Source organism: Centroberyx affinis, unplaced genomic scaffold, assembly GCF_046629955.1.
Source record: "Centroberyx affinis isolate AG114_WGS23_722 - 3 ecotype Tasmania unplaced genomic scaffold, CSIRO-AGI_Caff_v1 ptg004554l_1, whole genome shotgun sequence".
Taxonomy (NCBI): domain Eukaryota; kingdom Metazoa; phylum Chordata; class Actinopteri; order Beryciformes; family Berycidae; genus Centroberyx; species Centroberyx affinis.
Window position 1 is genome coordinate 221,496 of NW_027282183.1, and position 22,620 is coordinate 244,115.

At 40.3% G+C, this 22,620-nt stretch overlaps 3 protein-coding genes across 3 annotated transcripts; 2 read left to right on the forward strand and 1 right to left on the reverse strand.

The window, feature by feature from the left end:
* Window positions 1-3,298: 3,298 nt before the first annotated feature.
* On the reverse strand, window positions 3,299-5,587 carry nxnl2 (nucleoredoxin like 2). The gene is made up of 2 exons (XM_071544399.1): window positions 5,089-5,587; window positions 3,299-4,362 (listed from the first exon to the last, which is right to left on the reverse strand). The coding sequence occupies exons 1-2, from the start codon at window positions 5,388-5,390 to the stop codon at window positions 4,194-4,196; spliced, it is 471 nt and encodes a 156-aa protein (XP_071400500.1). The 5' UTR covers window positions 5,391-5,587; the 3' UTR covers window positions 3,299-4,193.
* A 4,841-nt stretch (window positions 5,588-10,428) lies between these two features.
* On the forward strand, window positions 10,429-11,460 carry gng10 (guanine nucleotide binding protein (G protein), gamma 10). Its single transcript, XM_071544396.1, has 3 exons — window positions 10,429-10,615; window positions 10,918-11,044; window positions 11,165-11,460. The coding sequence occupies exons 1-2, from the start codon at window positions 10,535-10,537 to the stop codon at window positions 11,041-11,043; spliced, it is 207 nt and encodes a 68-aa protein (XP_071400497.1). The 5' UTR covers window positions 10,429-10,534; the 3' UTR covers window position 11,044; window positions 11,165-11,460.
* A 4,630-nt stretch (window positions 11,461-16,090) lies between these two features.
* btc (betacellulin, epidermal growth factor family member) lies at window positions 16,091-22,254 on the forward strand. Its single transcript, XM_071544400.1, has 6 exons — window positions 16,091-16,220; window positions 17,124-17,231; window positions 19,667-19,784; window positions 20,422-20,568; window positions 20,743-20,894; window positions 21,035-22,254. Exons 1-5 carry the CDS (start codon window positions 16,181-16,183, stop codon window positions 20,888-20,890), a joined length of 561 nt encoding a protein of 186 aa, XP_071400501.1. The 5' UTR covers window positions 16,091-16,180; the 3' UTR covers window positions 20,891-20,894; window positions 21,035-22,254.
* Window positions 22,255-22,620: the final 366 nt, after the last annotated feature.

A 22,620-nucleotide genomic window follows, 5' to 3' on the forward strand; every position in this document is an offset into this window, starting at 1 on the left:
CCTACAAATTAGATTATATACAAAGTAGATTATTTGCTATTCACCGGATGCATCCTTAAATATATTTATCCATTCATTCATTGTACTTATCCAGGGCTGAAGCCTATCCCAGCATGCATTGGGCAGAAGGCGGGGAAACATCCTGGACAGCTCACCAGTCCATCACAGGGAAAACACAGATAGACAGACAATAACTCACACTCCCATTCATTCATATGGGCAATTTAACCCCCTTATATAGCCTACATTTGTTATTTTCCTTTGTTTTACTAAAACTAATACTACTGGTGGGGTGTTAGGGGCTGGCACAGTGGCTCAGCACTGTCACCTCACAGAAAGGAGACTAAATTTCGCTGAGGTAGGAATATGAGTGTGAGTGTGTGTCTGTCTGTATCAGCCCAGTGATGCAGTGTTTCCCTGCCCAGTGTATGCTGGGACTTCAGTCCCCATGTAGGAATAAGCAAGTAAAGAATGAATGTTTGGTGGGGCGGCAGCGTGCCCTATAGTGCTTAGTGTTTAGAGACTTTCCACCTGAAGACTTGGGTTCAACTCCCATGTCAGCAAGCATCTGCCCCACTGAAGTGTCCTTGAGCAGGAGACTGAAACCCCACCAGTGGTGCCGTTCTGTAGCTGACCTTCACCGCTCCACAGATCAATAAAGAATTCAATAAGCAATCAATTAGGCAGTGGTGGAATGTAGAAGTACTGTTACCTTGCTGGAATTTGACATAAGTAGAAGTAAAAGTAAAGATCTGCTGAAGTAAATGTAAAAAAAAAGTAGCTCATTCAAAACTACTAAGTTACTTTTTAGAAAAGAGAGCGTTGTTATGATCTTTCCCATGCAATTCTAAAAGGATGAGAGGACAATGTTCAAAACAGATTATTATTAGAAATGACAAAATAAAGGGCACACAAAGTAAAGACAGATTATTCCCCACATCTTTTTCTGACTGATTGTTCAGTGTGAATGGCATATGAAGAAACTACAAAATCTGTACTCTGTAATGGATATGATTTAAAATGCAGTGAAATAGAATACTACAGCAAAAATATAGCCCACTTAAGTAAAATGTACAGACAGAGCAACTCAATACAGTACCCTGAGTAAATGTAACGAGTTACTTCCACCCTTCCATTAGGTATATCAATAAATTACTAATATTGTTACTAAGAGTTCTTGTCGTGCATGTCCACTGCGGTTTTATTTTGAAAGTTTGGAGCGGAATCCCTGTTAATTAACATGTCCGGCTTGATGCTGGTGTGCAGGACCCGCTGGTCCTCCCACATCCCCGCCTCCCTCCCCGCTCTCACATAAAGGCAGCCTTGTTACTTGATTCAGGACGCCGTTACGGCACTAGGAAACACTACTGCCTTTCATTCTAGTGCCAGCAAGAAGTCCGGCGGACTCCATATTTAAAGTCGACAAGAGGTCCATCTTCTCCCATTGACCCGTAGGTATGCGGACTGGGGTCAGTAGACAGTGGTCAAAAAGGCAATGCAAATATTAGGTGAACTGGAGTGAGAATTGCTTAATTTCATTTTATTCAGTCCTATATGGACCTAAATTTATTCTGAACTCTGGATTCAACCTCTTTCATTGTGAATGACTGCACAATGAAAGAAAAAATTGTGAAAAATCACAATAATATCCCCACTATATCCCTATAAAGACCTCTATCTGTGATGCTCAGTAGTTATTTAACTGTACATTTCCAACTCCTATGATATCAACATAATATTCCTATAATATTCCTTCAGGGACTTGCATTTTGCTATCCTTCTGAAATATATTTTATGATATAGTTCTTTCACTAGAACTACAACTAGATCCATGTTTTTGGTCTACAGAACCTTAGAAATCATGAGGGCCGACTTGACCTGTCAAAACCTGATCAGTGAAGTGTAATTAGTTGAAAATGTAAAACACCACTTCCCAAAGGTCGTTATAATGCTTTATAATGATTATAATGCTTTCCCTGGTTTCTTAGGACACCAAAACAGGGGTCTGAGTATGGTGGTTGAGATGAAGATGAATTGGCCTCCAGTTCATGCAATTGCTATAAGTATACAGTAAGACTTGATCGTTAGATAGGAGAAAAATATTGGAGAGAGGTAGGCTGTTATCTCACCACTCCCTACAAGCTCAGAGTCCTGGATAGGACTATATAGATTGTGGCTGACCACAATACTGCACAACTTGAGTTACTGGCGCGCTAAATGGGGCTATAACGTAGGATGAGAGACCACATGCATCTCTAGTTCAGCCTGAACAGGAAATTCCTCCAAATTTAGCCTATCATAATCATAACCCACTTCTTCAGCGTTTGAGGACATGATTGATTCAGCAATTCATGGCAAGTCTGCTTGAGTGTTGCAATCATCCCTCTTATTCAATCACTCGGCCTGGGCCCAGTTTGTAGCCTATCTGAGTGAGAGAGTGAGGGAAAACTTGTCCTAACTACTGTCAAATTCAGAGGGGAACAGCGATATCATTACGCCTCTCTGATAAATAACAGCACAGCGCCCCCACATGGCATGACGCGGCACCTACCTCAACTCTCTAAAGGAGTAATGATACAAACAAGAGGTGTTGAGTTGAATTTCGAGAGGAAATAAAAATACGGTCATGATAAATAACACTTTATATTAGGGAACACATATTAACTATCAATAAGTTGCTTATTAATATGCATATTAGTAGTCTATTGGTTCATTATTAGTCATTACAAACCTATTAGCACCTTATTCTGCACTATTGTATTCTACAAATATACCACATTATAATGTGGTATATTGGTATATATACTGTATACACCAATATATATATATTGGTATATAGTTATAACTATGGGTTTTCCCTCAATAGCCTCCTAATTAGTGCTTATAACAGTCTGTAAGGAAGTTGTTGCACATTGGGGTCTTAGTATGCTTTGCTCAGTATGGGGCTTATAAGGTGCTAGTGTCACATCTTATTGACAGATATTATTAAACTATTGAGGGAAAACCCATAGTTAATAGTAAATATGTGTTCCCTAATCTAAACTGTTACAGAAAATACATTTTTGTTTTGAAAATGCAGTTATTGTGCTTCAACTTAGCGCCTCTACCAGACCTGTTGTGAAAATGAAAGTCACATCCCAAGTCAAATCCACCTGAATGAAGCCATGGGACATTAATGGTATTATATTTAGTGTTGTGCAAGCTAAACTGTGTGTAGAATTACAAGGTCTAATCCTACAGAACAGTCAGACCTGGAGGGACGGCCTGCGCACAATCACATTGTCATCAAAATGGCTGGATTTTTTTTTATTCACAAAATGATTATGCCACCGTTAGCATACACACAGGGGAGAAAGGCAATTAGAGCCCAGGTGAGTGTGCTAGCATGTCGGAAACACTGTCCTGTGGGCTTTGTGCATCTTAACGAGACAGAGGGGAATCAGCCTGTGTTTGCACATAGACTGCGTGAAGCATACAGCTCCTTGACACCACAACACAATAACACAGCAGGACAAACAGAAATGCCAGGTAAAGATCAACACATTACACACACACACACCCATGACAGTGACATGACCAGAATCACAGCATGTAGTCTGTTTTTTAATAACATGCCTAACAACTCATATAAAAGAAAATATAAAAAATATAGAAGCAGCTCAATCTACAATTCACACCTTTGGAAATATACATGCCATACTCGCTGTAGACATATGGTGCATAGATATATACTTGATATTAGGCAAAGTTTAAGTGTATATGCTTAATCAGTGTAATAGCTTATAAAGAACCTCAGGCTATTTAAATAAAAATAAGTCCACTGAGACACTACTGTAAGTCGCTGGTATCAAAACGTACAAACGTACCACCATGCCTATGTAAAGCAGAGCATTACACACTAATACCTTTTTCAAAGTATCATGACGATCTGAACCACACTGGACTAGCCTGAGGTCTGTCTTTTATGAATAAAATCTTTCAGAACAGCCAGCCACTATGGTGAACGTATAAAGAGATTTGGTTTTACTTTGGCTTTGTTCAGCTCTCTATAATGTGAAAATGATGTTTTGTTTAACTAGCCCAGTTGAGTTCATCTTCACCCTGCAAAATCAGCAAACGCTGTTAGAGTAGCCCTATATATCCACATGAAAAAGTGATGGGTTGAGATCCTCCTGGTCTTCCCCCGCTGTTTCCTAGCCCTTGAAGTTCTGAAAGATCTCTGCAGCCTCCAGCCAGGTCCTGAAGCAGGCCAGGCCTTTGTCTCGGATCTGCTTCCTGCCCTTGTCTGTGATCACCTCTCCGTTCTCCTTCACTATCACCAGCTTGGGCACCGCTGTGATCGTGTAGCGCTGCTTCAACTCACTGTCAGGCAGGCAGAGAGAGAGGAGGGAGAGAGAGAGAGAGAGAGAGAGAGAGAGAGAGAGAGAGAGAGAGAGAGATTTTACATGAAATTGGCAACTCAGTACTGAATGTAAGGCCGTACACAAACTGTAGCTCTGCTTTTTCTGCTTTCTGAAGAAGCATTGTGTGCTTTGACCTAGTTTTTCAACGTTTGGACACGAGGACAACCCAGCTCCATCAATACTGGGCAGACAGGCATCGGTCTACATGCCACTGTCACACTTAATTGTGGAAGGATCTTTGTCTGCTCTGTATTTAAACCTAATCCCTGAGAGGGTGACCCTCCTAAGCATTTTACATAACAGTGCAGTCTAATGAGTTGGTGTAGAGAAAAGTGTGGAAGCCCTGTATCATAGTTGAAGACAAATAGCAGTCAGTGATCATGTAGGCCTATTATACTTGGTACAAAATAGGCTTTAGCAGTGTTATATCAATGTTTAAGGGTGATATGGGCAATGAAGGGTAATGACAATACATTTTGGAAGGATAGGCCTATTACACAGCAAAACTATGAATTAAGATGGATAGCCTAGATATCACATCCAACAGAAATATTCTACTCAAGGAAATAAATAATATCATACAGTAAGATATAGTCGCTATAAACTCACTAGTGAGTATCACAGACACACTACACTTCTCTATAGGAACAGTATAGCGCTTTTTCGTTTGATACTGTCTACTTACTGTTTGTAATCATCCGTCCAGGGCAGCGCGAGCCAGTCTCCGTGCATATCATGATAATATTCAACCATATCATCGGTCGACTTATCGGATGACACAAAAACGATTTCAAACTGAGCAGGGGGTTCGCCCTCCTCAACAAGTTCGGTGTAGAAATCACACAGGATGGGTGTGAAATCTCGACAAGGTGGGCACCATCCGGCAGAAAAGTAGATCCCGACCACTTTATTCCGCAAAGCCTCTTCGGGGTCGACGAAATCCCCCTCTTTATTCAGGAGTGTCCGCCCGGAAAACACTTCCACCATGTCTGCAAACACTCAGACGCACTTCAGATAATGAGTCCTGGAAGTTTGGCAGCTCCGAGCCTCGGCAGGTCAAGCTAAGTTTACCGAGTTAGTTCACATTTCCTTAGTGCCACCGCAGACTTCAGGCTCCTACGTTGGTCGGGTGTGTTGTATTGTTTACGTTTCTGCAAAAGCGACTTACCACGACAATCCAGATAATCACCAGCCGACCAATGAATGAGGACACAGGAAGATCCTGTTGTAGTTCATTAGCCACGTGGGTTTCAGGGAACACACCACACCCATGGCCACACCTGCCCAGAGAAAAAGATGCCTTCAAAGGCTTCTGGTAAGCTCGTAATTTCTACAACTACTCTTCGCGCATTCAAGGACCGCACTTGAAGACCAAAATAGATTGTGTGGACACATAGAACTTGATTTAACTAGGGTTAAAAATATGTCATCAAAGTTTACGAGAGCCTGAGCTTCATCTGATGAATCATAATGCAGCTGGACAGAATGCAGCAGAGTTCATAGAATTTAGAATGTCAGCGTCATAAAGACAGACTGACCTGAACACAGAGACAGACTCACAGTTTCATCTGATCGGTGTTCACCTGCAAACTGAGACAGAAAACTCACATTGCATTAATTTGGAGACAACAATATAACAACAACCTTTTAGTAAGGAAAACATGGAGAATGATTTCCATCTTGGTAAGCCACATGTATTTATAATTGTAGCAGGAAAAGATTAGTACAGAGGATTTTGCTGAACAGACAAACAAGAGACAGACAGTCAGGATAGACTAGTTGTTTGTGTTAAAGGATTTACATTTGTGTCCAGTTCTTCCTTAGTTTGACTTACATTATAAATTCACAGTTAGGTTTGTTGTTGAAACAAAACTATGATGAAAGGAAGCAACAAGCGAAATGCATTGTTCGCTCCTTAAGCCTAATTTTGCAAATGTTATAAGAAAAATAAAGATGTGGGTAAACTGGAAACAAAGTCTAACAGTGTGCAATTGGATAATTCCTTTATATGGACTATGATGAAGTATATTGGCCTTGAATGAATCAGGTGGCCTTATGATTATTTGATTAAGATGTTGCCATTGCATTTCTTTCAGCATCCATGTGTAACATGGTTAATAATGCTTCCACTTGCCATTGTACCAGAGGTGTATATGTATTTTGGTCTAGTGTCCTGTCACTTTAAAATACTTGTGTGGTTGCCTTTAAAGGAATAACGCACCTTAAGTTCTTCCCAGTTTAACTTGCCTGTGTAAGATAGGTCATGGTTATAACACTGTGCAGATTATTTATATTTATGTTCATTTTTGTTCATAATTTTATCATTATACCAACGTATACTGTATGTTCCTAGAGGAGTTTAGACATGGACAAAGACTTTTGTGCAATTGTAGATTTGCATATTCATTATATCTGTTTTACGAACAACAGCATGTAGGCTATGTTGCTAGCTAAGTTAGCCAACTACCAAGCTGTGTGTGTGTATGGTAACATGAGTGTTTCTATATTCCTAGTATCATCATTGCTGAAGATACATGTTCCAGAACAGTTCAGTGATCGCACTGTTTGTCTATTATCAAAATAAACCAACTCAACTGTGAATCCTGGTCTGTGGTGCCTTTACATAACACAACGCAAAATCACACCTGTTACACATGCAAATGGTTGCTCAACTCAATGCCCTTAATGACGATCGCCATGAAAACATCAACTGCATGTTTGCGAAAGTCCTGAATAAGGAGCAATACCTTTATGCTGAAGCCTCTAGTTTCTCTGGAGTGACTGCTGAGCTCGACTGTGACCTTTCACCTCAGTCTGCTGTTGGTCTCGGCTCCAAACCTGCTTGTGGATTTGAGAGCCTCAATTTATGGGAACCAATAACCAGTGCAGCCTCATCAGCATACAAACTTCTCTTGGATATGGACAAAGGAGACCTTCCTCCCGCAGAGAAAGAGTCTCTTCTCATGACAGAGGACACAGTGTTAGGTAATGCTGGAGCATCCATCCACCCAGCTCAGCATGTTGAGGCTGACTGCTGCTCACCCTGTGGATCCACTCTGGGCTGGCTAGATGAGTGGGAGCCACTGGTCAAATCCCACTTTGACTTGGAGAAGGAGGGATTTGGTGAGGAGCTCCTCTACGCTTCATCACATCTCTCTAGATTTGTAGTTGACTGCTCCCCACAGCATGGGCCGACTCTGGACCAGCTTGACAAATGGGAACCTGTTGTCAGCAGCACTGATTCTCACCTGATGCAGTTTCTCTCAGTCCTCCTGGAGGAGGAGGAACTTAGCGAAAAGCACATCTATGATTCCTCATCAGTGAGTTCTACATTTATGGCCACCTGCGCTGCACACCATGCCCCTACTCAAGATTATCTTGATGAATGGGAGCCAATCGTCAAAGCTGATTCTAAACTGACGCTGATCCTCCAGGACTTGGAGAAGGAGGAAGAACAATGTCCTTTTATCATCAAGAGGGAAACAGTTGACTCTTGTGCACAGACTGAGGCCGCTGCTGAAAGCTCTGTGACCGTCCTGCATCAACCTGAATGTTGTGAGGGAACAAAAGTCCCTGTCCTCTCTGCCGGACCTGACAGTATCTCCACCTCAGAGGAGGCTCTCCCCGTCTCTCCTGCTGAATACACCCTGATTCACCTGCTCAAGGAAGGATCAACCAACCTGCTTCTGGCGTCCCAGGCTCCAGCCATCCAGGTTGAGGTCAAAGCTCCACCAAGCCTTGTGGTTGAAACTGTAAAGGACACCAAGGATCTGTCCGGTCTGACCCTGGAAAAGACACTTTCACCCGTCCAACTGGCCAAACCTACAGGACCTCAGAGTTCGAACAGCCTGTCAACAAAACCAAAGAAGAAGAAGCGTGGCTTCTTTTCTTGGCTATCCCACATATTCCGGCGGAAGAACAAGAAATCTGCTGACAACATGGCTGCAACAGCAGAGACGCCACTCCAACAGACCTGCCAAACAGAAGGAGATGAGCCAAAGCCCTGCTTGGACACCCTCTCATGCAGGCCACTTCTGCACTCCTGTCATCTTCCTATCCACTTCACACAATTGAACAACTGAATCATTTTAGTTGAATACATTTATTTGAACACTACTGTTACAGTGTCTGCACATTTCTTCAAAACACACCTTTATTCCTGCAGTTATGGGTAACCTGTAGTAATGGAATTAATAGATGTATGTTGGCCACTAACATTTTCTGTACCTCTATTACTAACAACATAATCAATATGTATTCTAAATGTGGCTGTTTTTTCACTGAGAGTAAGTACAAGTAAGTGAGGGTAAGTACAAGGTTGCCCCACAGTAAATACAGTTTAGCAGAAAGTCACATACGTCCATCTGGTAATCGATGTTAGGAGAGGAGACCCTAGACCAGCTGTTTGGTGACATTTCTGTAACAATATAGCATAAACAAAAAAGTATGTTCAGATGAAATATCAAATATGTCAATTTTATAATATAAAATGTAAAATAAAAACCATCATAATCCTTTTATAAAACAAATTAGGGTCTAAACATTTGTTTTGTCCCCCCTAATTGTGTTATTGTACCCTGTAATAATTTTTTAAGTATGCAGTAATTACAAAAATACAAACCATAACTACCTTATAAATCTCTCATAATTACCGTACTGTTACGGTACTGTTACCCGTTAATTCCTGGACTTCTTGTTCTGTTACCCTGTAACTACAGCATTGTTATTTTATTAGTACCCCATAATTACAAACTAGTTACAATAAAACAAAAATTGCACAACGTATACTCAACACATCACCACCTGTCTTGATATCTGTAAAGAGTGCAGCAATTTCTGAAAGTTGTGTTAGGAGACAATGACAAACCTGGAAAACATTTTTTTTTTTTTTTTTTTACAAATTGTACAACTTGAATAACATTTATTATGAGATAAACTATTTGATATTGTTAGGCTATTAACAATAGACTTGTGTGGTAGATTTTTACCTTTTACTGCCCAAGGAGGTCAGACTTGCTGAGTCAGTTTCTTCTTTTAAATTACATCTCAAAACATACTTTTACAGACTGGCTTTTACGTAATCTTATGTTCAGGTCTATTCCATGAAGTTTATCCTAAATTTTACTTTTACTATAATTGTTTAATTGTTACTCTAGTCCTGTGTAAAATGTCTTTTGTTGTTTGTTGTTTTTATTCTTTAGTCCCCTTTCTTTTGTTTTTGCCTTGTTCTAAATTTGATTGTATTGTGATACTTTTTATCTTGCTGCCTGTAAATCACTTTGTACACCTTGTTTTAGAAAAGTACAATATAAACAAAGTTGCATTATTATAACTTACCTCATCTGGAAGACAAATGGGTGCATGTGTTAGGAGACAGCTGGATTAATGTGTCTCAAAGACAGATAAAGGTTTGGAGATATAACTTGTGTTTGCTTGGCTGCTTTCTGCACATTTATCTGGAAGGAGTTTTTAGCTTGTCTGAAAGAATAAAAAGCAACAGCATGGCCTTGTGGTTCGAGAGACGGTCTTGCAGCTGACGGTTCAGACTCAGTCCTGTGAATCCCTGCTCAACATCAGATGTGTCAATCAGCAGCCATGTGTCCTGCTGAAGTTTCTGTGAGTGAGACACTCAACACCTACTCACTCATTTTAAGTCACTCTGGGTAAGAGTGTCAGCTAAGTGCACAGACTGTGGCTCGCCTGCTGATTTTTTTCTCATTTGTAGGCTTCAGAAAGTCAACAACAACAACAACAAAAAGGCTACAAATGCATAGAATGTTAATATGTCCAAATACTTTCGCCATCTTGAAATGAGGGGACCTGTACATAAAATGCTGTAATGATATCTGAATGCAGTTTACTGTATCATCTCACATCCAAATTTAGTACAGAGCTAAAACAAATTTTAAAAATATCACTATTCAAATACTTCTGCAGCTCAGTATACTTGTATCCTTCCTAGTCTCTTTAACAGTGAGAGTGGAGTGGACCAGGCTGAGGCCATTTGGAAAGAAACCCGGCCAGTCTCCGTGAGCATTTTCTGCCCATTAGTGAAGTCAACTGCTGTGTTAAAAGACTGAAGAAGCTGTTACAAGGAGTACTACTTCTCTCCCAAAAAAACTTCCACCAACATGACCTCTAATTCCAATTTATCCAACATGCGACGACTGGTAGAGCAACTGAAGCTTGAGGCCAGTGTGGAAAGAATCAAGGTAACTGGAAAGGAAAAGGAAAAGAAAAAGAACAGGAGACAGAATTAACTGGTATTTAAATATATGCTACACATTAGACTAAAGCGCAGTTATATTGTGAATTTAGGGGTGGTGGAAGAAATCATCTTGCTATGCTAAGTCGCCTGTTGAATGGATACAGTAGAAGGTTTTGTATTTCAGATGAACATCTTTGTGGAAGTCAACATTCACAAGAAATGCAACACATTTCAGAGGGAGCCTAAATGTTTGCATACTACTTGTGCGATGTCAGGGTGCTGTATCAGTGTTTGTGTGTTTCCCAGGTGTCCCAGGCTGCTGCAGAGCTGCAGCAGTACTGTCTGCAGAACGCAGGCAAGGACGCCCTGCTGGTCGGGGTGCCCACTGGCAGCAACCCCTTCAGAGAGCCGCGCTCCTGTGCCGTCCTCTGAGGTCAGAGTCCACCAAGTTACAGTAACAACCTTTACACCAAAGTAACACATATTGAAGAGCATTATTGGGTCTGGAGAATTTCAAATGGGGAATTAAAAGATTTCCACTTTTTGTTTGCAGAAGAAGGATGAGTGGACACAACCGGCAACTGGCAACTCACTCAGAAAAAACGTTTTTTCTTTGTTTTTTTCTTTTTGTAGATTTGAAGGAAGCCTTTTTTATGCTTACATGACGTGTATTTTTTTTTTTTTTTTACTTTTTTAATTCATGTTATTGAAGGAGATGTGAAAAGGGGAGATTTAACACATATTTGTTTTCAACAAAAATGCTATTACTGTTGGACCATACAAGATGTTTGTTTATGTGTATATTGAACAAGGCTCTTAAACCTTAATAAAAGGGCTTTGTGTAAACTGCCCACTTCATCTAAGTCTTGCATGTAGCTTTATTCCCATTCCTTTTGAGGGCTAATATGTTTGGCCCAATCCTGAAAGTGGGCCCTCTGTTTTATACAGGGAACAGTGTCAGAGTCATAGAGCGATTATCTATGGATTGTACAAAGCGGATGTTTATAGCAGCGCTCTAAATTGCTTCTTGGAATCTTACAACGTTGGAGCTTCCTGATGTTCAGACTAAGTTCGGAGCGCAGCCAGAGAGAGGAAACTGGGTCTTCCTGTTCAAAACTGCAACAGACACTGAGCAGAGCTAAATTTCACTCACCCATTGGGCCATTAAAGCTATTTAAATTAATTCAGAGGCTTGAGGCTATGCTAAATTAGAAATAAAATATGACTCACCACTACTGGTATCTAATTTGGATTATAGGAAGCATTTTCCTCCATTTTATTTAAAGACATCAACTCTTTAGTTCGTACTTTTTCATTTGATTTATCTGTATTTGTGCTAAAATGGAGGTCCTATTTTAGAAAATTGAAGATTGAGAGAATTGCCCCAGAAACAAAACAAAACAACCTATAGCAGACCCCTGGTTAGTCATGAGATAGTTCTCTGCTTGGTCACTTCCCTTTCCCCTCAGCACACTATCCTGGGATGAGTCTCAATAGCTCTCCCATGTTGATGCCTCCTCTCCTAACATCTTTGTTCAAATATCCTACATTGAGAAGATCACGTTCCTCCCTTTTGACGCTCCTTAAGCTTGAGAATGAGTTTAGTCTTTTATAATTATATTTTTTTCTAGTTAATACAATAAATTAAGGGTTTATCAACATCTCCATGTCAAGAGTGAAACTAATAATAACAAGTGAAAGGTGGCTTAGTGCTAGTTACATGCTTGTCAGCTGTGAGCATCTTGGCAAGTAATGTAATAACTGTGTTCTCTATAACAGGAACTGGTGCATGGTGCTAAAACTGATAGTTTGACAAGAATTCATATTATTCCTATAGTATCTACAACTCTATATGTGAACATGAATAACTCACAAAGGTAGAAATCAGAGAACTACCACTTGAAGCAAGGATATCATCAACATCTAAAATCTGAAGCTCCTCCACAGACAAGGAACAAGTGGCTGTTAATTTTGTGGACCCAAATGTTTTACTTTTTTTTTATATCCAAATGATCTTTACTGTGCATTATAGTGCTAATATTTTGGAACCAAAAACTGTCGTTGTATCCCTGGGCCGGCCTCCTGCTCTGACACCACCTTTACCAGAGACATAAGACTATGGATTCTGCTCCATAGAGAATGAATTGGGGGAAAATACGTCATCTTTCTCTTTGGACCAACCCAGTTCATTCACAGGTTCAAGTTTTAATTTTCCATTTCCTTGCTTTAGGCATGAAATGTTCATGTTCACAAATAATAAGGCTGTCCTGGACAATAGGACTAAAATGAGTTCTTTAATTTAAAGGTTTCCACTTTAAGTCAAAGTATTCCAGCTATTCTTTACCTGGCCACTGTGTTTACAGTATATTCTGTCATAAAGTATAGACTACACCAGAGAGTGTTTACCCATTTGTCCCCATCTTTCCAGATTTCTCATCCTATCAAGTTTGTTTATTTGCACAACAAACTTTATAACACGCATTTTTAAAATATGGAACAACACACACGCACGCACACACACACACACACACACACACACACACACACACACACACACACACACACACACATATACACACATATACACAGACTGGACTGCGCATCTAGCGCATCACAGTCTCTCTTTCATTCATTGTTTTCTGATATTTTTTTATATTAAACTTAACTTCTTAATTAATTCATAACTGCTTTTCTCATTTTAACTCTAGCATAAAAATATGGAACAAACCGCATTCCACACTGATTCTTTAAGAAATCAATTATCAAAACACATTCCAATCAATCAATGTAGTTATAAATTACCATCTTAACACACTATAAAAGTGATTTCTCTAGAGATGGAGTTATATAAAACTTACTTATCAAGCATACTATAATGGATTGCTATTGCTCTACTGTATAATGCTCATGTGGTCAACCAGTGCTATCTGCAGGCCAGTAGAGGGAACCAACACATGCTCAAGTACAGGAGACTTAAAGACTTAAAGCATCTAATAGGGCCACCAGCTGGCCTGTAAAGGTTACTACCACAGTCAGTCCAGACATGCAGTTGAAACGTATAGGTATGCATGTAGATAAAAGGTAAAATTAAAAATATAGTGAATGTTACAGAGACAAATAAAGCAGAAAGGAAAGGAAAGGCAACAATCCAATAAACTGAAAAATAAATGGAAATCAAAGAATTGAAAATGAATTGAAATCAAAGAATTGGAAATGACTTGAAATGAAAGAAAGAATAGAGATAAGGGAAGCAAAGTTCCTATTTTCCTCCTTACTTGTGTTCTATAACTTAGCTGTCTGGCTTTCTTCCTCCTGACCATTCTATCATTTTGTTTTATTGAGTGCTACTTTGTGACTGACCACTACAACTACTGTTTGTGCCACATAATTCATTGCCTTACTTTGTTTTAGTTTTTATATAATTTTACATAGTTTGTATAACCTTTATACTTGCTATGTATTTGCACAGTGTTTTTATTTATACTAAATACTATTTCATGTAAAGTGACTTGAAAAGCACTATACAAATACAATTATTTATTATTTTTATTATTAAAAATAGCTGTTGTATCAGTATGATGAAGCTTTACAAAGCTGCTGGGGAATGCGTGTACCTTCGTATCAATCGTTTTACTCATGTAAGTGCAATAAATAAAAAAGCAATTTTACTGCTTTTTGCTTTTTGCATTTGAGTTGACACCACGGAAAAGGAAAAAGTGTTGTGCATTTTTCCTTTTTGCTTTTAGTTTGTCAATGCAGAAAAGGAGTTAAGTATTACGGAGGCATAGTCATTATTACAGGCACATCGCCCAAAGTGCTTGAGTAGCAAAACGGCAAAAAGAACTGTGCAATTAACAGTAACAAACTATAAGGTATTTCATAAACATGGCAGGGTTGTTCAACCATCGTGAATTTACTGCATGGAAAGCCTAAGCACAGATACAGGGAGTGTAGGTGACTAAGCTGTATTTGGTGTCGAGAGCATAAAGTAATTAAATGTCTGTGATGGGAGCTGCCTGCTTGATAACCCCAGTGACAAACTCACACACTCAGCGCTGTAACATTTAGATTAGGAGGCTGGTGAATGGTGCTGCCTGTCTGATGGTCCTGTAGATTTATGATGGCACAGCCTGCTGTCCTCTATAGTCACCGTTTTCAGTTAGCACATCATTTTTTGGACATTCTGTATTGGGCTTTTGTATGAATGCTCACCTTGGATTATGGCACAAAGGACTACAACATCAAATCCTGTGTAATGGTAAATAACTAGATTACATATTTGACACAATCATATTTACACTAGCAATGTGGAAATTATTGATACACATTACTTACACACTATTTTTTTCAAGGTTACTTCATTGATTCAGATTAAATCTGAAAAACCATCAGACTTTGCTGATTTAATTTGGCATGTACCACTAGTGCTCCTATAATAGTTTAAGAGGCAAAAGTTGGTTAGAACTTATCAATTTTGGTGTACTAACATTTGAAAAAAAAATAAAAATAAAAAAAATATATATATATATATTTTTGTGTGTGTGTGTGTGTGTGTGTGTGTGTGTGTGTGTGAGAGAGAGAGAGAGAGAGAGAGAGAGAGAGAGAGAGGGGGTGGGGGGGTGGGGTGGGGATTTGGGTCAAAATAACGTAACAATTCATAACATTATTTTACAATCAATCAATCAATCAATGCGGTCCAATTGTTTTAAGATATTGTGGTGGACAGCATGTCATTAAATCTTGATCTTTTTCTGTTTTATTGGCATAGATGGCGAGTAATATGTGTCTGAAAGACATACACATTAGTTAAGTTCCCTACTCAAGGAAACATGGCAGTGCTGTTGCATCTTCACAGGTGGCAAAAGCACTCAGCTCACAACAAGACCCTCCAGTGGAACTGTACTCTGCAGGAATCCACAACATGCACTGTTGTTTTCCTCCTGCAGCCAGTACATTCCTCCACTCCCTGCTGGTCCAGGAGATTGTACCCGCACAACTCTGGTCATGTATCATGGGCACTAGAATATTCAGGACGACACAGTGGAAGTGAATACAAATGGATGAAGTGTTGTGCTGGTAAGCTAAAATGTTCTGAAGTCAACAAAGTTTAAACTGTCCTTCATTGTCAGTGAATGAGCCGGTTGTGTTATTTCATTCTTAAGAACGAGGAACTCAAGAATAATGACTGTATTATTCTTGGCCAGAGAGATAACCTGAATTGTTGAATGGAGTCGTGTTCTCCTTTAAAGTTAGGGGCGGGGAGCAGGATTGGGTTTCAGTCCCACCCCTTCTATTCCACCATACTCTGCTGCGGCGCAGTCACAGTCCAAGGCAGGCACCTTGGGCTGCATATCTGCCTTGGGTGGCCATCATGCTTTCCTGGCTATGAACTCAACTGCTGTCCATGAAGGACCACAATACAATCTACTATTGGAGAACTCTTACAGCTTGTGTAATGGATCTGGTCCTTGATCTGTGAGAAAAGGATCAGTCCAGTTTGACCTTTATTTGTCAACGACACAGGCTCTAACTTTCATGTCTTGGACCAGCACTTTGATTCAGTGAGGAGATGGCCAAGGTACACAGACTGTATGTAGGAATACTAACAGGTAAGTTTTTACTATTGTTTTGTAATGTCTGTAATTGTTTTGTAATGTCTCTTACTTGATTCAGTGTTCACCTCGCCTACCTGTAAGTTGTAAACAGAATGCTTGTTTTTCTTTTTGCTATCACAGCAAAGTTTGGCAACCCAGGACAGATATATTAGAACCAGGTCTATATCAGATATGCTCTTCTCCAAGGGATTTCCTTAACCTTTACTATATGTTCTTTGTGGTAATTTTCCTCTCACAGGACATAGACCATGTACATGTAAAAATACCTTTGTATGCATCCACTTAAATGTTTATTTCCATTGTTGGCATACTGTATTTTTGCAGTTTCAAGACATTGCTCTCGTCAGTGTACTATGTTTGTAGACTTCAGTGCTAAGTATCAGTTAATGATTGAATGGAGAGTCCACACACCAGCAATATATATTTCCTGTGAACACTAATCATTGTCAAAGCATCTCTAGTAGCATGAAACCTGACATTTTAGGTAGAAGACAGAGGTCATGTCTGATAGGTTTACACAGTCTGTGATAAACTCTTAAATCAAACTGCTCTGTGACTGGACTGGAGCAATTAGTAGGCTTGTGTACTTGGGTAGTATATAAGTGTGGCGGGGGGGGGGGAATAGTGAATCACATCTGTCCCTTCTTCCTACCCTGTAAGGTCGGTGTCATGACTCAGCAGGTATTCACCTATAACCTGGATTGTGATCATTATACTTGTATATTACATGTTTATCCTTTAATGGTCCTTTCCTAAGTAGAGCCCATAAGTGGAATGTGAGAGATTGGTTACAATGTTTGCGCATTGTGCATGTGCATATGGGTGTGTGTATGTTTGTGTGTGTGTGTTTGTTGTGAGTGTGTGTGTGATCACCTTTGTTTGTGTTCCTGGCTACAGCTCTGGCCTTATGCAAATACTCCCTGGCAGAATGGAATGCCACCGAGGAGTCTGCCAATCGAACTGTGTCCTCCTGTCATCACCATGGCGACAGAAACAATTGCACAGGTAGATATGCACAGGGAGGAGGGGCGGGTTTTCCTCTGCGGTGTCATAAAAGGTTGCTTTGAAGTTTGAAAATGGAAGTTTATGGAAGAATGGACATACCACAAATGTGAATAGACACACACGCGCACACACACACACACACACACACACACACACACACAATAAGAAGATAGAGTGACAGCAAGATATAGAGACAGACAGACAGACAGACAGACAGAGAAAGGCAGCGATAGGCTGCAGAGGTGTCATATTCCATCCTGTCCAGAAAGCAGAGGTGTAATTAAAGTGCCCATACCAATCAGGGGCCTGGCCTAGTTGTTCTCAGCTTCTCTGTGCTATTGAGAAATACAACACCATCTCTTTATGTGGCCAAGTAACTTCCCTGTTATACGCTGGAGGCTGTTTTCATCATTGGCTAGCGATTTGTTATAAATTCCTTTGTTGTTTTAAATGATTGTTGTCTATGTTTCAGTGAATACCAGTATTACAGTTTTTCACAATTGCTTACACATGTTTTCTGAAACTAGGGCTCATTTTCTCAAAACTCTAAACACAAAACACAAAACCACCAAAAAAACACTAATACAAAATGCAAAACCCCACAAATCATCAATCAAGTAATGTAAAAGGATAAAAAAAAACTGAGGCTGCATCCTGCCTCCTCTTTGGGTCGGACAGCACCTCATCTACATCATAAGCCATGTTCACACAGGTTGTTCGTCTCTCAGTTCTGCACAAGATCTAAAAACATGATGTGATTGGTTATGGTACAAGAATATTTTTTTTTTCAATATGAAATTACACATTACTGTAACATTGGCCAACCATCACTGAGTAGCATAGGCCTAATGATATGTAGGACTATAGTATACTATAAAGAACAGTAGCAGTAGTAGAGAGGTGTAACAGGCATGTAGCCTACTCTCTACAACATGCTACTGTTCTTTATACAGTAGTATACTGTAGTCCTATTTCTGAATATTGAGATGATGGAAGCAGCAGTGAAGCTCAGGTTGGACTGGACTCTCTGCCTAGCCTCCCTCATGCTCAACCCATGTGGACCACATGGTGAACCAAAGTGACCCGGATCTCATCTGAGATAACTGTTCTCCTTGCTCTTCTTTGTCCTCGTCCTCCTCTTCCTCCTCTTCCTCTCACTCCTCTTGCTCTAGCTCTCACTGAAACATTGGTTTCCATTGTTCTCAAAAGCAAGAGAGCTCACCTGTGGCCTTTTTTTTTTATAGTGCTAAAGCTCTGATTTCTGAGTGAACAATTCAGATATTAGTGTTTATATGTGTGATGAGTGGATGTGGCCAATTGGTAAATGAAGTTAAGCATTTGGGATGGCAGTGCTTCCAAATGAGCACATGTGATTTTAGTTTTTGAATGTTGTGTCTAATGTAGAGAACGAGAGAAAACTACACATTACTGTGTGTAGTGTTTTGCAAAAAGTGTGATAGAGAATTGCAAACTGAGTGAAAAGCTGAAAATGTGCTTGTAGGTTTGCAGACTTGGTTTAGGGATTTGATACATGAGTTTCAGGTTTTAGTGATTGTGTCCCAAGTTCCAGTTTTAGTGTGTAAACAATTGCGAAAAACTGTAAGGAGGAAATGTAAAAAGTTATTTACTATAATAAATCCACTGAGTATTCAGTATTTTGAAAGTCATTGATAGTTTTCTTTTTTTTGTAACCAGATATTTTTCTTTTCAACACCAAGGTAATTGCAAAAGGCCTGTTCTCAGGTTTCGGTGTTCTTTTACAAGCTCATGTTCAAAGATAATCTCCTGGGAATTGGTAGTAAACGATAGCGGTAGCCTTGAGGTTTGAGAGGCAGGAGGGATAACTGGAAGTTGCGTGGTCAGAAATTCAACAAGATGGCCAGCAAGCAACTGTGTGTGTGTGTGTGTGTGTGTGTGTGTGTGTGTGTGTGTGTGTGTGTGCGGCTCACAGGTGTGCATGTGTGCATGTATGAGCAACACTGAGAGAGAAAGAGACAGAGAGGGAGAGAGAAAGGGAATCATAACTGTATCATGACTTTGCACGAATTTGATCTATAGAAAGTGTTGTTGTGTTAGAATTGTATTACAGTAACTGACACATGCATTTAATTAGATCTTGATGACATCAGACTGTTCCTGGCACTTATTCGTCCAGCTTCCTCTATGGATCATATTGCCACCAGTCTATTTATATGCTGGGCCATACCAGAGTGTGAGGCTGTAGGTCAAGGAAGCAAGCTTTGCAGGTTGCATGGAGAAGCAGGACACTAATAGAAAGTGACGCAGTTAAAGTGAATACGTAATATGAGGCAGTCTTAGTTTGTAAGTTCAGTCAGTTTATATACTGTTGTTAAAGCAAAGTCTCAGTGAAGCAGGATTGTTACACTATCATTCTGAAACACATTTTAAATGTTGTCATGTCATATCTACAACAGACGCTGAAGATTCAGGACAGTGGAATGGCCACTACTCAAAATGTCCCAAGGAGCTGAAGCACTACTGCATCCACGGGGAATGTCGTTACATTAAGGAACAGAAGGCACCCTCTTGCAGGTAAGAGACTTCTACTGCAAAAGGATGGAGATATGATGGTGAGTGATATGGCTAAGTGCAGAGGCATGGTTGGGTAGAGGCATATGAGAGAAGGAGGAGGGGGAGCCAAAGTTAGAAGGAGCTTGACGAAGGACAGAGGAAGAAATGACAAGGAGGTGAAGGAAGAAAGGTGTAAACAGAGCGAATGGTAGCCGAGGAGAGAGTCAACAGAATTCTCATGACCCAATACGGAATGAATGTGTGTGTGTATGTGTGTGTGTGTGTGTGTGTGTGTGTTTTTAATTTATCTACTAATACCCAAGGACACCAAGGCCTCAAATTCTTTGCAGCATATCAACATCATGTTCTAATTTCTAACAGTTCTAGTGTTGTTGGTCCACTGCTTGTACAGTAATTTAATCCACACACAGCCACATTGGATTTGCAGTTTCAGTGTGCTAAAATATACTTTGCAGCATAAAGATCTTTACATATTGTGTCCTAATATAGTTTGAGAAATGTGGGGAAGAGATGGGAGCAAGGAATCAAAATTCATATGAAGCTACAGTATATATGGAACTGAAACTATTTGAAGAATCATGGATTCATGGAAACACTGTAAGGATTTTATTTGAAAAGCCCTCTCCTTCTGTCTCAGGTGTGAGCAAGGTTTCATTGGTTCCAGGTGTGAATATGTGGACCTGGACTGGCGAATAGGAGAGCAACGACAAATCATCATTGCCTGCGTCATTGCCGGCCTTGTTTTCCTGATTCTCCTCATTGTATTCATCTGCATCTGTTCACAGTGAGCCTTTGTGTGTGTGTGGGAGAGAAAGAGAGATAACAAAGTGTAAAACTGTAAATACAATAGACTTTGTTATTGAAAAACTCTGACCATTGCTACTGCATATAAAAAAAAATACTATTTGAGAAATTTTTAATAGAAAACATTGCTCTATAAGGTGGTTGTTTCTGTCAGTCGTAGGTGCAGACTGTGCAGGCAGAGGGGAAGGCGGAGGGAGGAACCAAGGAATGAGACAGAGAAGCTCAGTATGATCGACACCAGCGCAACACACAGAACGTTAACGCCAGACTCAACAGAACCGCCGCACACCCATGCTGTATGAGAAGGTGTGTGTGTGTGTGTGTGTGTGTGTGTGTGTGTGTGTGTGTGACTGTGTGTGTGTTTGTCTCTAGCTGTCTAGCTGGGAATTGTTTAGATATGAGGGATTTTATCCCCTGTGTGACAGCTGTTGCCTTTTGTCTTGCAGTGGCGGCAGCATGCTATACATGGTCCCTCTCTGCTGGACAGGACTGAGGCCTGCTAAAGAGGAGAGAATGTGCTCTCTGGAAAGGATCAGTGGGTCTCTGGGTGTGTCAGAGCTGGTTTGAACCCAAGCAATAACACAACGGATTTTGAGCCACCCTCTTCTGTCTGAAGCTTCAAAAACCACCAAGTATCGCAGACAAAGAAAACACCTTCCTGGATTAACGATAAACACGTGGTCTTGGCAAGTGGGAGTTCAGTCTCCCAATTTGTTGCTTGTTGGACAGAGCGCTTTATTTTCTCCATAGAGGAATGACAGGCCCTTCTCGCCTAATGCCTTTCACCCAGTGCTGCTGACTGCGCAGCGCTAATAAATGTCACTATGATGGAAAAATCTGTGATGCCAATTGACTGACTCCCTGCACATGGTAATGGTTGATCGGGTTATCAATCTCCATGGGATACACATGAAGTCAATGTAGCCTGTAGGTGAGAATCTCAGTGAAAAATGAGAGGAGAGGCAAAAGAGATTCTGAGACTGTATGAAGATGCTTCACTCCAGGTTCTCTTTGGAGGACTCTTGTTATGCATTGAAGGTACGGATCATTTACAATATTATGTACACAAAAAAGCTACACTATTTTAGTATGCTCTATTTATACTTGTGTCTTATTGTTTCCACTTTATATACCACTGGTTGTGCAATCAGTTTCATTTCACATATGCATGATATACTGTAGATACTTCAAAACATGTATTACAAATACAACAATCAGCAATGATCATCACTCACTGTCCACAGCAGTGTCTCCGCTTAGACTCTTACAGAATATTGTTACTCGTCAACATTAGCAATGCAAGAAGAGCCTTCGATATACTAAGGTTGCTGTTCTGGGCTCCTGGGTTGGAGGATGACCAACTCTGTGAGCAGGACAAGGTGAACTTGTGCTGGAGGCTTTTTGATCTGTATATTTGGAGCCATGCAGCCCCTAAGCTACAGGGCCAGAACAGCCGTGCCTGTGTGTGCAGACTCAACCGAGGTGAAAGTGCTCCACTGTCCTAGACACTTTCCAGACTGCCAGCCTTTCACTAGGTGTAATGTGTATCTGTATGTGTATTAACTCCCCGCTCTAAATGGGGAATGAAGAGACGACAAAGTCAGTAGCGTCAGCAATTTTCTGTTCACTGCTATTTAAATGTCAGCCATTTTCAATAAAAGATTCTACACGTGATCTGTCCTTTTTAATCATTTGGAAATAATCATGTTAGTCATGTTTGAATCATAATTATTGATATCAGAGAGCTGAATTCCACCACAATAAAACCCCTACTACTTAGTGTTTGCTAAGATATCTTACTTGACCTATCTTCGCAGTCTATAAACTGCGTAATATCTCTCTCTGGGTCTCGTCACAGCCGAAGGAGCTCAAGTCCACAGAACTGCTTCTGGCTGACGTTCACTTGCAGATAAACGTCACAGCTTCCCTGGAAAGGCCATGAACTCACCCATGTTCCAGATTCTCAAGTTCAATTTCAAGACTTTATTGCCCCGGGTCATTCGGTGTGCAGTAATACACACAATACAATACA

Coding starts and splice junctions, on each gene's coding strand:
- gng10 (XM_071544396.1), top strand. CDS start 10,535: ATGACCTCTAATTCCAATTTATCCAACATGCGACGACTGGTAGAGCAA. Junction 10,616..10,917: donor CCAGTGTGGAAAGAATCAAG/GTAACTGGAAAG, acceptor TGTGTTTCCCAG/GTGTCCCAGGCTGCTGCAGA.
- btc (XM_071544400.1), top strand. CDS start 16,181: ATGGCCAAGGTACACAGACTGTATGTAGGAATACTAACAG. Junction 19,785..20,421: donor CAGAAGGCACCCTCTTGCAG/GTAAGAGACTTC, acceptor CTTCTGTCTCAG/GTGTGAGCAAGGTTTCATTG. Junction 20,569..20,742: donor TTCATCTGCATCTGTTCACA/GTGAGCCTTTGT, acceptor TGTTTCTGTCAG/TCGTAGGTGCAGACTGTGCA.
- nxnl2 (XM_071544399.1), bottom strand. CDS start 5,390: ATGGTGGAAGTGTTTTCCGGGCGGACACTCCTGAATAAAGAGGGGGAT. Junction 4,363..5,088: donor TGGACGGATGATTACAAACA/GTAAGTAGACAG, acceptor CCTGCCTGACAG/TGAGTTGAAGCAGCGCTACA.